The sequence below is a fragment of the Cynocephalus volans genome, chromosome 6 (assembly GCF_027409185.1).
Source record: "Cynocephalus volans isolate mCynVol1 chromosome 6, mCynVol1.pri, whole genome shotgun sequence".
NCBI classification, from domain to species: domain Eukaryota; kingdom Metazoa; phylum Chordata; class Mammalia; order Dermoptera; family Cynocephalidae; genus Cynocephalus; species Cynocephalus volans.
In genome coordinates, this window is record NC_084465.1 from 10,146,695 (window position 1) to 10,162,711 (window position 16,017).

Sequence of the window (16,017 nt, forward strand, 5' to 3'; positions counted from 1 at the left end):
CTGTCCCACAGCACATTTCATCATATAGATCACTGTCTACAACGTGGTTCACAATTTCCCTCTCTGAATAAAATGTGAACACATCAGTTAAGAGAAAGTCTGTTTCTAAATGCGTACCCTTGTCACATTGACCTCTTTCTGCTCTTATATTTTTCAGCATGTTCCTGACATTTGTCAACGGGGTTAGTTCTAAACCTTCCTAACCTATTCTCTTGTTATTTCAGCACTTTTCAAATTTTCTCTCCTGTCTAATTAGTTTGACCAGAAGGCACACTGCAAGGTTGAGCTGGTGGCACTGACTGGGGTCACTCACCACTGCTTGTAATCAGCGTCGCAGTTACAGTAGTACTTGGGGTCTGTGCAGTTGCGCTCGATACCGCACGCGCATTTCTGAATTCCGGGCCCGGAGCCTCCCCAGTAGTAGTGCTTCTCATTGGCTTTTCCAACCCACCACGTGTAAGGACTCCCATCTGCAAGAAAGGGGAGAGGCACATTTAGAAACAGACCTGGATTCAGTCATTATGATGCCACATTTAAACCCACTTTTCCAGGAGTAGTGTCATTCTTTGATAGACTGAACATCACTCAACTCTCTTGAAAGTAGGCATATTTCAATAATAAAAATACTTAATAAGAAACATCAGAGGGTATGGGAAGCTCAAGTTTCCCCAATGGGATAGGTACTCTTTCCTTGAAAGAAACTTTTACGTTCAAGTTTCTGTGGTTTAGGAGTGTTCAGTACACTGGAACCCCAGAAGGTGTCACTTCACAGTGCGGGTCTATAGAACATGAGTTGATTCTACAATAGACAGCTAACTTCATGGCTGGTAGTGCTTTTCTGAGAACTGATAGTCATGAAGATCATAGACTATTGACCTAAGTATAGACTTTCACTGTTTCTAAGTGTGAACTCTTAATTTTATGGGTAAAGAAACTTAGGTCTAGAAAGATTAAGCAATTCTTTCAATCACACAGCAGAAGTTTGATGCTATATTGCACAACACATTGTATAATGCCCTTTATACTGTATTACTTTCATTCATCTATTATTATTCATTCATCTATTCATCATCTAATTATGAAACAACCCCTGGTTTCCATTATGTGCCAAACATTATAAGAATCTCAGGAGGACAATGGAGAAGAACTATGCAGGTTAGAATACAGTTTACTTAGTATTATAAACACAGAGGGTGGGTGAGGGAAAGGAGGTCTTGAAGGAAGTTTTCCCCGAGGAGGTAAAATATTTAAGCTATGTCTTAAAGGTTGAATGGGCATTACGCAGATGGATGAGCATGCAAGACAGGAAAGGGCTCCTGTGCAAAAGGAGCAGAATGTAAAAAGACAGAGGCAAAGTTTTATATGGAAAATATACAGAGGAGTCTGTATCTGCTGTTGAATAGGGCTGAAGAGATGTTTGAGAGGGTAGCAGGGGCAGGTGGTAATAGATAGTAGATGAAGGCTATGTCATAAAAAAGTCTTTGTCCAAATAAGAAGCAATTTTGCATTGGTTTATTCTTGCTTTTCAACGCTTATTTCCCCCCCCAATTTAAGAAGCTTGAACTTTATCTTGAAAATAATGGGAAACTATTAAAGGATTTTAAGCAGAAAATGATAATGATCAAATTTGTGTTTGAAAAGATCAACAGTAAGACGAAAGATGGATTTCTGCAGGATGGAGTTAGGGAAGCAAGATATGATGCTCTTATCTTAATACAGAAGAGAAATAATAAAATCATAGAAGAAATGGAGCCAAAGAGGAAACAGAAAGGGGTTCAGGAGGTGTAACTGGCTCGAGACTGTTGGCCTTTGGACAGGAGAGAAGGTGGGCAGAGGTGTTGTGGTTGCTACTAGGCTTCCAGTTTGGGTGACTGAAAGGATGGTGCTGTGCTCCCTCAAGGCAAGGAATAAGGCAGGAGGCACAGAAGTTTAGGGAATGTTGAAGAAAAGGTCATGAACTTGATACCTAAAATAGGCAACTGGCTGTAGAAGTCTGTATCTCAGGAGCATTTTCTAAGCTGAAAGTCTGTGTTAGAAATATCAAGGCAAACCAGAAACTACTGGAAGTGGGAGAGAGACTTCACTTTCAGGATGTTACGTGTGCCTCGTGTTTGTGTGAGTGCTCAGAAGCATAGATGAGAAAAAGTCCTGTGCTCATGGAGTTATCACTTGAATAGCCACAACATCTAAACAAATAATGCAGTTAAGTAAATAAGGGATATATTGGAATTATGTAAGAAAGAACGTGGTATCTTCTCAGACAGTCCAATAGTTTTCCTTAAGAACAATTTTGTTAAAAGATGGGTAACTTAAAGTCACTGAAAATGTGCTTGAACTAAAGTTCAGGCTCAATAAGCAAGTTCTCTGAATTTAGAAAGGAATGATTCAGGTATCCTCCTATTCTATATACAGATTTCTAGATTTTCCAGTGTGTTGATGTAATATGGAAAAGGTACTATTGTCCCTTGGCATGATTGATCATTTATGGCATCCAAATTATTAACAATATATTCGACTTGATCTGGTAAATAGTCGAAAGGGAGATGTCAATAACCTGTTCTGAAAGGAGAAAGAAGCCAGCTCTCTGAGATGAGGGTCTACTCTGAAGCCATGTCATCGGCCCACTTGGCCTGTCCCAGTATGTAGCGGGGCTGTGTTTGCTGTCTACATTCAAACCATTTTGCTTCTACCTTTCTTTCCATCAGGATAAAGGGTAAAGAAGCCAACTTCTGATGCTCCCCATTGTTGAGACTGTGATCAATAATAAACTTGTTTTCTTTTGATTTAGTCCAGAGTTCCAAAAATTAAGGCTTGAAAAATCCCGTTTATGAAAACCATGTCATCTGAGCCACCCAAAGAAATGCTCTAAGGTCACTTGGCCCACTAGCTGCATTAAGCTCTGTTGAGTCCATCTCTGGCTGTGTTGCAGGAGGAGAACAAAGGTGAACGGTGCCATGCTGACCTTGCCAAAGTTTCCTGAGGCTGGCCAGACCACAGACTGACCCTGAAAATGTGGAAACATTTCCTAGACTGGATATCATATCCATGTATTGTATTGTATATTTTCAAGTTGACCTAATGCTAAATTCTTTCTGTCAAAGGAAATTTTGTTTAATCCATTAGTTTTGGAAACTAGGGCATTCCAACACATTTGGTGGAGGGGAAGAAACAAATCAGATGCCTATAGAATTGGAGTTAATGGTTTATCTGTCAGAAAACTCCTTTGTCCCATCTGTATTTCAAATAGCCCATGAAAGAGTACATATCTTAGAACCTCAGCTCAATTTCTGATTATTGCCTCCAGTGACCAGTAGAAACAACCTTATACTGTGTTATATCTTCATCACAGACAGTGATGGAAACTGCATGGCTCAGAAAAGCTGTGTATTGCTCAGCATTCCTTGTAAAAATCAGAACAAATGTCAGTAAAAGGAACAAGATAACAATTAGCCTCACCTTTAGGATGAGACTATGAGAATAGTACTATAGGAGAAAAACGGGGGAATGTCGGAAGATTCCCGACGGCACCCTCAGGGAGTACCCAAAGGCTCAGGAAAGGAAGTCTATTGTCAAGTTATTTGGGCAGTCGGTGTTCCACTAGGAGCCCTAAGCTATGCATGGGATCTAGGCTCTGTGCTAATGTCATGTGGCAGATCCTTGGTTCACTGTAAGGAGGGACTCTTAATTAGACACCAGGACAAGATCTAAGGGGAAGATCTACAATGAAATTTCCTCTGTTCAGTGCAAGAAGGTGACATGCTACGGACAGAGTAAGAGTAGCCCAATTTCCCAGTTTGTTCTCTCATCCCCCACCTTTTCTCAAGTCACAGTACTTTAGTCCTTATAGAACAAATGTTTCCAGGTAAGGTGATGCAAAATTGGTATCATTCTCTTCTCTTTCCTAGGAAAATAAGTGCAGCGCAAAACATTTTACTTAGCTGTTTCTGCACCTGCCACCCTCAAAAAATGCCAACAGGAAAAATATATTCCAGGGAAAAAGCAAATTGTAGCCTTTATTATTAGTACTGGCTAATTTGATAAAATCAGTATACCAAAAATAAATTATTAATTTTGTGTATATTTTATATTCAGCAAGAGGAAAATGGTTCAATTTACTTTAAGCAAAGAATTAACTTATTCCAGTGCTATGCTAATTAAGTACTACATTTTGCCTTACAAGTCATTATTTACCTGTTAATTGGCTTTGGAGAAAAGCAGTTAAAGTTGATAAAAATGGAAAGACTTTTTAAAAAACAAGAATAAGAAGTGGTGAGAAAAGAGTTTAATTATCTAGTTCTAAGAGTTCAAGAACTTCTCTCACCTCAGACTATGAAGATTTCAGTTAACTATATTAAGTAGGCGTAATCACTGCAACAAGATTAGGTAATGATGAACCACATTCTAAGTTAACTAGAAGCTAAATTATCAAAGGAAGGCATGTTAGATTAAAACAGCCAAATATGGAGTGAATTAAATATAATCACTATACTGTTCGTACTCACTTACGATCAAGTTTCATTAGAGCGAAGGGTTTATTACAGTTTGGATGATTAGACTGGGAAAGGGAGAAAGAAAAAAGGCAACTTTTCCCCAAGACTTAAAGAAACTAATAGATCTCTGTTATTTTCCCCAATAAGTTTTTTTTTTTTTTTTTCCCAGAAGCACAGGGCAAATGCACAGGGACCTCGTGATGAAAATATGGGACGTAACTGTAATTTTCAAAATGTGTTCTTTGGAATGTCTGGGCTATACAAAGTAACTTAATAAGCTGCTTAAATAAATGGGACATCTAATTAGTTCCCTTGCATCTACTTCAATAGGACACTACAATACCACAAGGGTTTATAGTCTCCGAGATGAAAAGCATCTTTTTAGCTTGATGAAACCTAAATTATTTTTTTAAAATTTCTACTATTACTATCTTATCTACAAATTCTGTTAAAGCATCATTGGGGGCTTTTTAGCAGAGGAAATAGAACAGCTATGGTTGCAGCAGAGACACGCTCTTCACCACTGTACTTAGGGCCCCCTGCTGACAGCTCCTTCCTAGCTTTCTGGGGCTTTGCTCTCTGGTAGCATTCTGGCTATTTTGAAGCCTTCTGTAATGCAGGATCTGCCCTTTCTAAGTGACTCATGCTCTGCAAAATCTCCCACTTCCTCCTCCCTTCCATCCTTACCACTGCACTACCCAGTTTTTTCCCTCCACTTCATCAGTAAATTTCAGCTGATTTGACCACCCAGTTTGATTACAACAATTCATGTCAAGGTATGAATGGTGACAATATACTTACTAAGTAAAAACATCCTTAATTGTTGTAATTCTAGATTGGATGTGCAAAACATTCTGATACCTGTGACAACCTTCCTTCCAATGCAAATGACCTAGAAAAGGAGGAAGGTAAAAGAGTCTTTGTAATAAGCTCCAGGCTGGGATAGAACAGAGAGGAAATTCGGAGGTGCTGTAGCTGCTATAGAAACCTCCAAATAATATGATAGACATAATTTGGCAGATCAAGAATTCTCAATTTCTTCAGTAAGGGATGTGCACAGTACAAGAGTTCCAGGGGCCTAAAGCCAAAGTGGACTGCTATCCCTGCCCCAGGAATTGGAAGCTGGGACAAGCCACTACTCCTAGAGTTCTTTGGTTTAAATAGAGACAGTCTGTCTTTGACATGTGGAGTTTGTTCCCATGCAATCACTTTCAAGAATTGGACCATGGTAGCCCAAAGGCTCAGGATGATTGTAGAAGGATGAGGACAGGGCTTTGAAGCCATGGAGTGACCACTTCTGCTGTCCTTCTCTCCACTGGTGGGAGATGAGCATAGGGAAGAATTTCCACCTCACCTAACAAGGCTCTTGTAAGGAATATAGATTCCCTAGCCTATAGAATAAGACCTATAGACACCTCAGGAGCCAAGGGAAGCTGGCAGAAGCAAGAGGGGTGCCAATGATGGCCCACAATAGCTGCAGACACTGCTGCCATATGGTGGTTTGACACAGCTACCAACTCTGCAAGAATGGCCTGCTACCCATTGCCACTGCAAGGGTGGCTTGCCACCACGGCAGCAACCACAGCTGCCACAGCAATCTCTGCCACTATGCAGGCAGCCTGCTGACAACTCGACTGCATTTACACGAGGAGGTGCACCAGCAAAGCCTAGGGAAAGAGGTGAGCAAGGGCAGACCTATGACCAAGGGGCCCAACTCACAGGGTGAATTATGCTGTCCCCTGTGGTGGTGGGATGTACGTGTGCAAACCATGTGACTGCCTTGATCTGGCAAGAGACACACATAGAACCTCTGGAGAGTACAGAAACCCAGGACACCCAAATAGAGTAAGGAAGAAAATTCCCATCAACCACCAACCCATCATCTAACTGGGGGAAGTGAGAACCCAGGAGGAGCCTCTGCCTAAAGGAAAGAGAAAATAAAAACACTGTCCAGGGTCATCCATTCAGACCGAGGAGCACCAGTATACCACAGTGCACCTAGCAGGGTCATGGGATGTTAAATGGGGTGTCAACAAGCCTACCCAGGGTCACTGGCCCAGCCAAAGAGTGACAGGGCACCCAGGCACTTCTCCCAAGAACTTGAGAGCTCATCCCCATCCTTGGTGACCCAACACAGTGTCACTAACCTCAGCAAAGAATCACTGAGTGCCTCAGTGCCTAGGCCATGGAGGCATGCAACTCCCAACACTGAATATCACCAAAATACCCACATGGAAACTACACTACTGTGTCTACCCAGAACCAATACTAAAACACCCTACTCAACAGTCAATATAAACACAACTATAGAAGGAGATCTCTCTCCTTGAAGCCCACTTCAGAGTAACAGAAGAAGCAACTACTCAAAGAGATGACTATACTTCAGTGTAGAGATACTAGAAATATGAAAATAACAAGAAAATAAGACACCACCAAAGGAATATAATAATTCTCAAGCACCAGGCCCCATACAGCAGGAAACCCGTGAAAAGACTAAAATGGAAATCTGAGCAATAATGTTAAGGAAATTCAATGAGACACAAGAAGACTCAGACAATTAAACAAAATGAGAAAAATAATCCAGGATAAGAAAGAGGAAATTTACAAAGAGATTAATGGCTTTAAAAAGAATGTGGTAGAACTCCTGGAACTGAAGGATTCACTAAACAAAATTAAAAAATGCAACTGAGAGCTTAAGCAGGTGGCTAGAACAAGCAGAAGAAAAAATTTCTGATCTTGAAGACAGTCTTTGCAAAATAACCCAGGTGGATGACACAACCACAGAACCAGCCCTGCAAGAAATTCTCAAGGGAGTCCTGCATCTGGAATGTAAAAAATGACAATCACTGCCATGAATATACAAGAAAGAATGAAGCTAACTGGTAGAACAAAAATGCAAACAAGAAAGAGAAAGAAACTATATCTTACCACTTCAGAAAAACAATGAATATCAGACAAACAATAAAAAGGGAAGAGAGAATCAAAAGATAGTTAAAACATCCAAACAAAAGTCAAAATGCCAGGAGTAAGACAATACCTTTCAATAGTAACTCTAAATGTAAATGGATTAAACTCACCATTCAAAAGACACAGACTGACTGATTGGATTAAAAAGCTAGATCCAATTTTATGCTGTCTACAAGAAACTCACCTCACCTGTGAAGGCACTCACAGGCAAATAGTGAAGGGTATAATTTCAAAAGACATAAAAATGATGGAAAACAAAATGAGTAAGAATAGCTATTCTTATATTGGAAAAAATAGACTTTAAATAAAAAACCATAAAAATGACAAAGAAGGACATCATATAATGATAAAGGAATCTATCCAGCAAAAAGAAATAACAATCACAAATATATGTGCACCCAAGAACAGAGCAACCAGATATATAAAGCAACCCCTATTAGACTTAAAGAGATAGACCCCAATACAATAAGTGTTGGAGACCTGAACACCCGTTTCTCAACATTGGACAGATCATCTAAGCAACAAATCGACAGAGAAACACAAGATTTAAACTACACTTTACTTTTTTATTTTTATTTTTAAATTTTACTTCTCAAAATACATTGTACTTGATTTTCATGCCCCTTTACCTGTTCCTGTCTCCCCCCCACATCGTATCTCTTCACTTGACTTAAATAGTTCAAGGAATTTTGTGGTTATTCTGTCTTCTTCCTCCCACCCTTTATTTGTTTGTGTGTTTATTTATTTATAGCTCCCACAAATAGGTGAGAACATGTGGTATTTCTCTTTCTGTGCCTGACTCATTTCACTTAATATAATTTTCTCTAAATCCATCCATGTTGTTGGATATGGTAGTATTTCATTCTTTGTTATAGCAGAGTAGTATTCCACTGTGCAGATGTAGCACAGTTTCCTTATCCACTCATCAGATAATAGACATTTAGGCTGGGCCCAGCTCTTGGCTCTTGTAGAGCTGCAATAAACACTGGAGTACAGGTATCCCTTCGGCATGATGATTTCCATTCCTCTGGGTATATTCCCAACAGTGGAATAGCTGTGTCATATGGTAGATCTATCTGTAATTGTTTGAGGAAATACTATATCATTTTCCATAAAGGCTGCACCATTTTACAGCCCCACCAACAGTGAATGAGAGCTCCTTTTTCTCTGCAGCCTCATCTGCACGTATCATTCTCAGTCTTTTGGATATTAGCTATCCTGACTGGAGTGAGATGGTATCTCAGGGTAATTTTGATTTGCATTTCCCAAATGATGAATGATGTTGAGCATTTTTTCATGTGCCTCTTGGCCATTCATATATCTTCCTTTGAGAAATGCCTATTCCGGTCCTTTGCCTATTTTTTAATTGGTTTATTTGTTTTTTTTGTTGTAAAGTTGTTTGAGTTCCTTGTATATTCTGGATATTAATCCTTTGCCAGATGTATATTTTGCAAATATTTTCTCCCACTCTGTTAGTTGTTTTTTACTCTGTTCATTGTTTCTTTTGCTGTGCAGATGCTTTTTACTTTGATATAATCCTATTTGTTTATTTTACCTTTAGTTGCCTGTGCTTTGGGGGTCCTATTCATGAATTCTGTACCTATTCCTACTTCCTGGAGTGTTTCCACTATGTTTCCTTTAAGGAGTTTTATCGTCAGAGGATGTATATGTAGTTCACTAATCTATTTTGAGTTGATTTTGATATAGGGTGAAAGGTATGGTTCTAGTTTCATTCTCCTACATAAGAGTATCCAGTTTTCCGAGCACCACTTGTTGAAAAGGCAGTCTCTTCCCCAGTGTGTAGAGTTGCTGCCTTCATCAAAGTCAGATGGTTGTAGGCATATGGATTGATTTCTGGGTTCTCTAATCTATTCCATTGATCTGTGCATCTATTTTTATGCCAGTACCATGCTGTTTTGGTTATTGTAGCTTTGTAATATAGTTTAAAGTCAGGTACCATTATGCCTCCAGCTTTATTTTATTTTGATCAGGATTATTTGGGCTATGCATGGACTTTTGTTGATGTCTGGATAGTTTTTTCCATCTTAGAGAAAAATGTCATTGGAATTTTGATGGGGATTACATTGAATCTGTAGATGACTTTGGGTAATATAGACATTTTCACAATATTAATTCTTCCAACCCAAGAGCATGAGATATCTTTCCATCTTCTTGTGTCCTCCTTAATTTCTCTCAACAGTGGTTTGTAGTTCACTTCATAAAGATTTTTACATCCTTGGTCAGCTTTATTCCAAAGTATTTTATTTTTGGGGGATGGCTATTGTAAATGGGCTAGCTTTCTTGATTTCTTTTTCTTCATGTTCACTGGTGGAGTATAAAAATGCTACTGATTTTTGTGTTTTGATTTTGTATACTGCAACTTTGATAAAATCACTTATCAACTCTAGGAGTTTTTTTTTTTTATAGAAGCTTTAGGCTGTTCAATAAATAGGATCACATCATCTGCAAAAAGGGAAAGATTGATTTCATCTTTTCCAATCTGGATGTGCTTTAATTCCTTCTCTGATTTCTCTGACTAGTATTTACAACACTATGTTGAATAGTAGTGGTGAGAGTGGGCATCCTTGTCCAGTTCCTGTTTTTAAGGGAAAAGCTCTCAACTTTAATTATGTTGAGATACTTTCCATCTATGCCTAACTTGTAGAAAGTCTTTATCATGAAAGGATGTTGAATTTTCTCAAATGCTTTTTCATCATCAATAGAGATGATCATGTGGTTTTTGTCTTTTCTTTTATTAATGTGGTGTATCACATTTATTGATTTGCATGTTTTGAACCAAGCTTGCATCCCTGGGATGAATCCCACTTGATCATGGTGTATAATTTTGTGTATGTGTTGCTGTATTCTGTTAGCTAGTATTTTATTGAGGATTTTTGCATCTTTGTTCATCAAGGATATTGGGCCGTAGTTTTCTATTTTTGAGGCATCTTCGTCTGGTTTTGGTATCAGGGTGATGTGTGCTTCATAGAATGAGTTCGGGAGAATGGCCTCTGTTTCAATCTTTTGGAACAGTTTGTAGAGAATTGGTATCAGTTCCTCTTTGAAGGTTTGGTAGAACTCTGCAGTGAACCCATGTGGTCCTGGGAATTTCTTTGTTGGGAGCCTTCTGATAACAGCTTCAATCTCTTTTATTGTTATTGTTCTGTTCAGATATTCTATATCTTCTTGGCTCAGTTTTGGTAGTTTGTATGCATTGAAAAATTTATCCGTTTCCTCCAGATTTTCCAATTTGTTGGCTTATAGTTGTTTAGAGTAGTCTCTAATGATTTCTTGTATTTCTGAGGTGTCAGTTGTAATATGACCTTTTTCATTTCTAATTTTTGTTATATGGGTCTTCTCTCTTCTTAGTTAATCTTGATAAGGATTTGTTGATTTTATTTATCTTTTAAAAAAACCAACTTTTTGTTTCACTGCTCTTTTGTATTGTTTTTTGTGTTTCTATTTCATTTAGTTCTGCTCTGATCTTAATTATTTTTTTTTTCCATCTACTAACTTTAGGTTTGGATTGTTCTTGTTTTTCTAGATCTTTAAGGTGAAGTGTTAGGTTATTTATTGGCCATTTTTCCATTCTTCTGAAGTAAGCATTTAATGTGATAAATTTCCCCCTTACTACTGCTTTTGCAGTATCCCACAGGTTTTGGTATGATGTGTCATTATTTTCATTAGTTTCAACAAATTTTTTGATTTCTTGTTTAATTTTTTCTTGGACCCACATGTCATTAAGTAGAATGTTGTTTACTTTCCATGTGTTTGTATAACTTTCAGAATTTTGTTTATTATTGATATCTAATTTTAATCCATTGTGATCAGAAAAAATACATGGAATAATTCCAATTTTTTTGAATTCATTAAGTCTTGCTTTGTGACCTAACATGTGATCTATCCTGGAGAATGTTCCATGTGCTGATGAGAAGAATGAATATTGTGAAGTTGTTGGATGGAATGTTCTATAGATATCTACCAAATCCAATTGGTCTAAAGTATTGTTTAGATCTTGTGTTTCTCTGTTGATTTTTTGCTTAGATGATCTGTCCAATGATGAGAGTGGGTTGTTCAGGTGCCCTGCTATTATGGTGTTAGTGTCCATCTCTTTCTTTAGATCTAACAGTGTTTGCTTTGTAAATCTGGCTGCTCTGACATTAGGTGCATATATATTCATGATTGTTAAATCTTCTTGATGGATAGATACTTTTATCATTATATAGTGTCCTTCTTTATCTCTTTTAATGGCTTTTGCTTTAACATCTATTTTATCTGATATAAGAATAGCTATTACATTTGTTTTTCATTTCTATGTGTATGATATATAGTTTTCCATCCTTTCACTCTCAGTCTATGTGTGTTTTTACAGGTCAAGTGAGTCTCTTGAAGACAACATATTGTTGGGTCCATCTTTTTAATCCAGTCAGTCAGTTTGTGTCTTTTGAATGGGGAATTTACTCTCTTTACATTTAGAGTTATTATTGAAAGGTGTTGATTTACTCCTAGCATTTTACTGATTTTTGTTTAGATGCCTTAAGTATCTTTTGTTCCTTTCTTTCTAATTTTCTCTTTGTCTTCTGTATTTGCTGTTTTCTTGGGGTGGGAGATAAACTTTCTTTCTCTTTTGTTAGGATTTTTGTTTTGCTGGTAGATATTGTTCTTTCTTGTGTATTCTCTTAGATTTTATTCAATTTTTTTGATTTTTTTTCTTGTATTTGGTCTGCCTGTGATAATTCAAACAGCCTGTCTTCAAGGTCAGAAATTCTCTCTTCTGCTTGTTCAAGTCTATTGGTTAAACTCTCTGTTGTGTTTTTTATTTTGTTGAATGAATCCTTCAGATCCACAAGGTCAACTACATTCTTTTTCAAGGCATTGATTTCTTTTGCATTTCTTCTTTCAGATATTGTATATTTTTTATCATTTCATTGTATTGTCTAACTGAGTTTTCTTGTATCTCATTTAGTTTCCTTAGAATAGTTACTCTAAATTCCTTGTCTGTCATTTCAAACACTTCCTGTTCTATAGGATCTAGCACTTAAAATTATTAATTTCCTTTGGTGGCAATGTACTTTCTTGATTTTTTATATTTCTGGTATCTTTCCTTTGCTGTTTTGTCATTGTGGTCAGGGGCATCCCAGTCCACTCATTTCACCCTGATGTCTGGCTTGGATCTTGAATGGACTGCCACTTATGGACAGCAGAAACTAGCCTGGGCCAGAAGTCCTGCCCTGCCTGCCTTCTCCGGCAGGCTGGTTCAGGGTGTTGGGTTGCTGAGACTCTTAGGACTCTCCTGGTGGTGGTGACTGGCCTGGGCAGGAAGTCCTGCTCCACCTGCCTTCTCAGGCTCAGCTGGCTCAGGGTGTGGGCTCTTGGAGCCTCTTAAGTCATTCTCAGAGGCAGGGATCAGCCTGGGCTGGAAGTCCTGCTCTGTCCACCTTCTCTGGCCTGGCAGGCTCTGGGCATGTGGGCCCAGAAGTTCTAAAGTCTCTGTATGGAATGGGGAGCAACATGAACTGGGGTACCCCAGTGGGCAGCTCCCATCTGCTCCAGTGCAGATCTTGGGTCCACTGTCGCTGCTCCTCATAGCTGCAATTGGTTGCTCTGTGGGAGAGAGTGACACCAGGAACTGACTACTCTGCCATCTTGGCCAGAACTCTTAAACTACACTTTAGACCAATTAGACCTGGCAGATATCTACAGAACATTTCATTGAACAACTACAAAATACACAGTTGACTCATCAGCACATGGAATATGCTCCAAGATAGACAACATGTTAGGTCACAAACCAATTCTTAACAGATTCTGAAAGTTCTAAAAAAAAGTATTCTAAAAAATCAGTTCTAAAAAATTTAAATCATTAAAATGATCTTTTCAGACTACATTGGAATAAAACTAGAAATCAATAACAGTGAAACTCTGGAAACTCTACTACATGGAAATTAAACAACATGCTCTGGAATGGCCTATGGATCCAAGAAGAATTTAAATAGGAAATCAAAAGCTTTCATGAAACTAATGAAAATAAAAACACATCATACCAAAACCTGTGGAATAGTGTAGAAGCAATAATAAGAGAAAAGTTTATTGCAATAAATGCTTACATCAAATAAAAAAGAAAAGAAAATTTTCAAATAAACAACCTAACACCATAGCTCATAGAACTAAAGAAACAAGAGCAATCTAATACCAAAATTAGTAAACAGAAATAATTAAGATCAGAGCAGAAATAAATGAAATAGAGACTCAAAAATCAATGAAAAAAAAAGTTGTTTTTTTCAGAAGATAAGCAACATAGACAAAACATTAGCTAGGCTAACTCAAAAAAAAAAAAAAAAAAAAAAAAAGAAAAAGAAAAAGAAAAAAGAAAGAGACAAGACCCAAATAACAAAAATCAGAAATGAAAATGGGGAGTCTACAAGTGATACCACAGAAACACAAATAATCATTAAAGACCATTATAAACAACTATATGCCATCAAATTTGAAAACCCAGAGGAAATGGATAAATTTCTGGACATACATAAACTACCAAGACTGAACCAACCAAGAATAAATAGAAAACCTGAGCAGACCAATAACAAGCAACAAGATTGAAGCAGAAATCATCAGTCTCCCAACAAAGAAAAGCCCAGGAGAAGATGGTTTTACTGCTGAATTCCACCAAACCTTTAAAGAGGAATTAATATCAATTCTCTTCAAACTATTCAAAAAAATTGAAAAAGAAGCCATTTTCCCAAACTCATTCTATGAGGCCAGCATCACCCTGATGTCAAAACCCAACAAAGATACAGCAACAAAAAAATGAAACTACAGGCCAATATCTCCAAAGAACAAAGATGCAAAAATCCTCAACAAAATATTAGCAAACAGAATAGAGCAACACATCAAAAAAATTATATGCGATGATCAAGTGGGATTCATTCCAAGGATGCAATGATGGTTCAATTAACACAAGTCAATAAATGAGATAATCCACATCAACAAAATCAAGGACAAAAACCGTGTGATAATCTCAATAGATGCAGAAAGTACATTTGACAAAATTCAACATCATTTCATGATAAAGACACCCAGCAAATTAAGTATAGAAGGAAAGTATCTCAACGTGACAAAAGCCATATATGACAAACCCACTATCAATATCATCCTGAATGGGGAAAAGCTGAAAGTCTTTTTCTTAAGAACAGGAACAAGACAAGAATGCCCACTCTCAGCACTTCTATTTAACATAGTGTTGGAAATATTAGCCAGAGCAATCAGGCAAGAGAAAGAAATAAAGGGTATCCAGATTGGAAAGGATGAAGTCAAACTGTTCCTTTTGCAGATGATATGATCCTATATAAAGAAAAACCTAAAGACTCTACCAAAAAATGATTCAAGCTGATAAACAATTTCAGTGAAGTTGCAGGATACAAAATCAACACACAAAAATCAGTTGCCTTTGTATACCCCAATAATTAGCAGGGAAAGAAATCAAGAAAGGTAGCCCATTTATTATAGTCACTAAAAACAAACAAACAAACAACCTAGGAATAAATTTGCCAAGGAGGTGAAAGATCTCTACAATGAGAACTACAAATCACTGCTAAAAGAAATTAAAGAGGACAAAAAAAGGTAGAAAGACATTTCATCCTATTGAATTGGAAGAATTAACATTGTAAAAATGTGCATACTACCCAAAGTGATATACAGATTCAATACAATCCTCATCAAAATGTCAATGACATTCTTCACAGAAATAGAAGTAATCCTAACATTCATATGGAACAACAAAAGACCCCAAATAGCCAAAGCAATCCTAAGCAAAAATAATACAGTCAGAGGTATAACACTACTTGACTTCAAATTATAGTACAAAACTATAGTAAACAAAACAGCATGGTCCTGGCATAAAAACAGACACCCAGACCAATGGAACAGAATAGAGAACCCAGAAATCAACCCACATACTTACAGCCAACTTATTTTTGACAAAGTCACTAAGAGCACACATTGGGAAAGAGTCTGCCTCTTCAATAAATGGTGCCAGTAAAACTGGACATCTGTATGTAGAAGAATGAAACTAGACCCATACCTCTCACCATACACCAAAATCAACTAAAAATTGATAAAAACTTAAATACAAAACCTGAAACTGTAAAACTCCTGAAAGAAAACATAGGGGAAACATTTCAGGAAGTAGCACTGGGCAAAGACTTTATGAATATGACCCCAAAAGCAGAGGCAACAGAAGAGAACTAAAGAAATGGGATTATATCAAACTACAAAGCTTCTGCACAGCAAAAGAAACAATTAACACAGTGAAAAGACAACCTACAGAATGGGAGAATATATTTGCAAACTATGTATCTGACAACAATTAATATCCAGAATATACAAGGAATTCAAATAACTTAACAGTAAAAGAACAAGTAATCTGATTAAAAAATGGGCAAAGGAGCTGAATAGATTTTTCTCAAAGGAATACATACAAATGGCCAACAGACAAATGAAAAAATGCTCTTCACTAAGCATCCACGAAATGAAAACCAAAACCACACTGAGCTATCATCTC

The 16,017-nt window shown here is 37.4% G+C and overlaps 1 protein-coding gene across 1 annotated transcript in view; it reads right to left on the bottom strand.

The window, feature by feature from the left end:
* Window positions 1-16,017, bottom strand: part of CNTNAP2 (contactin associated protein 2) — a 1,419,793-nt gene that overhangs the window by 447,838 nt on the left and 955,938 nt on the right. The window contains exon 14 of the mRNA XM_063100985.1: window positions 314-470. Coding sequence (XP_062957055.1) covers window positions 314-470 — 157 coding nt within the window. The remainder of the gene's footprint in view (window positions 1-313; window positions 471-16,017) is intronic.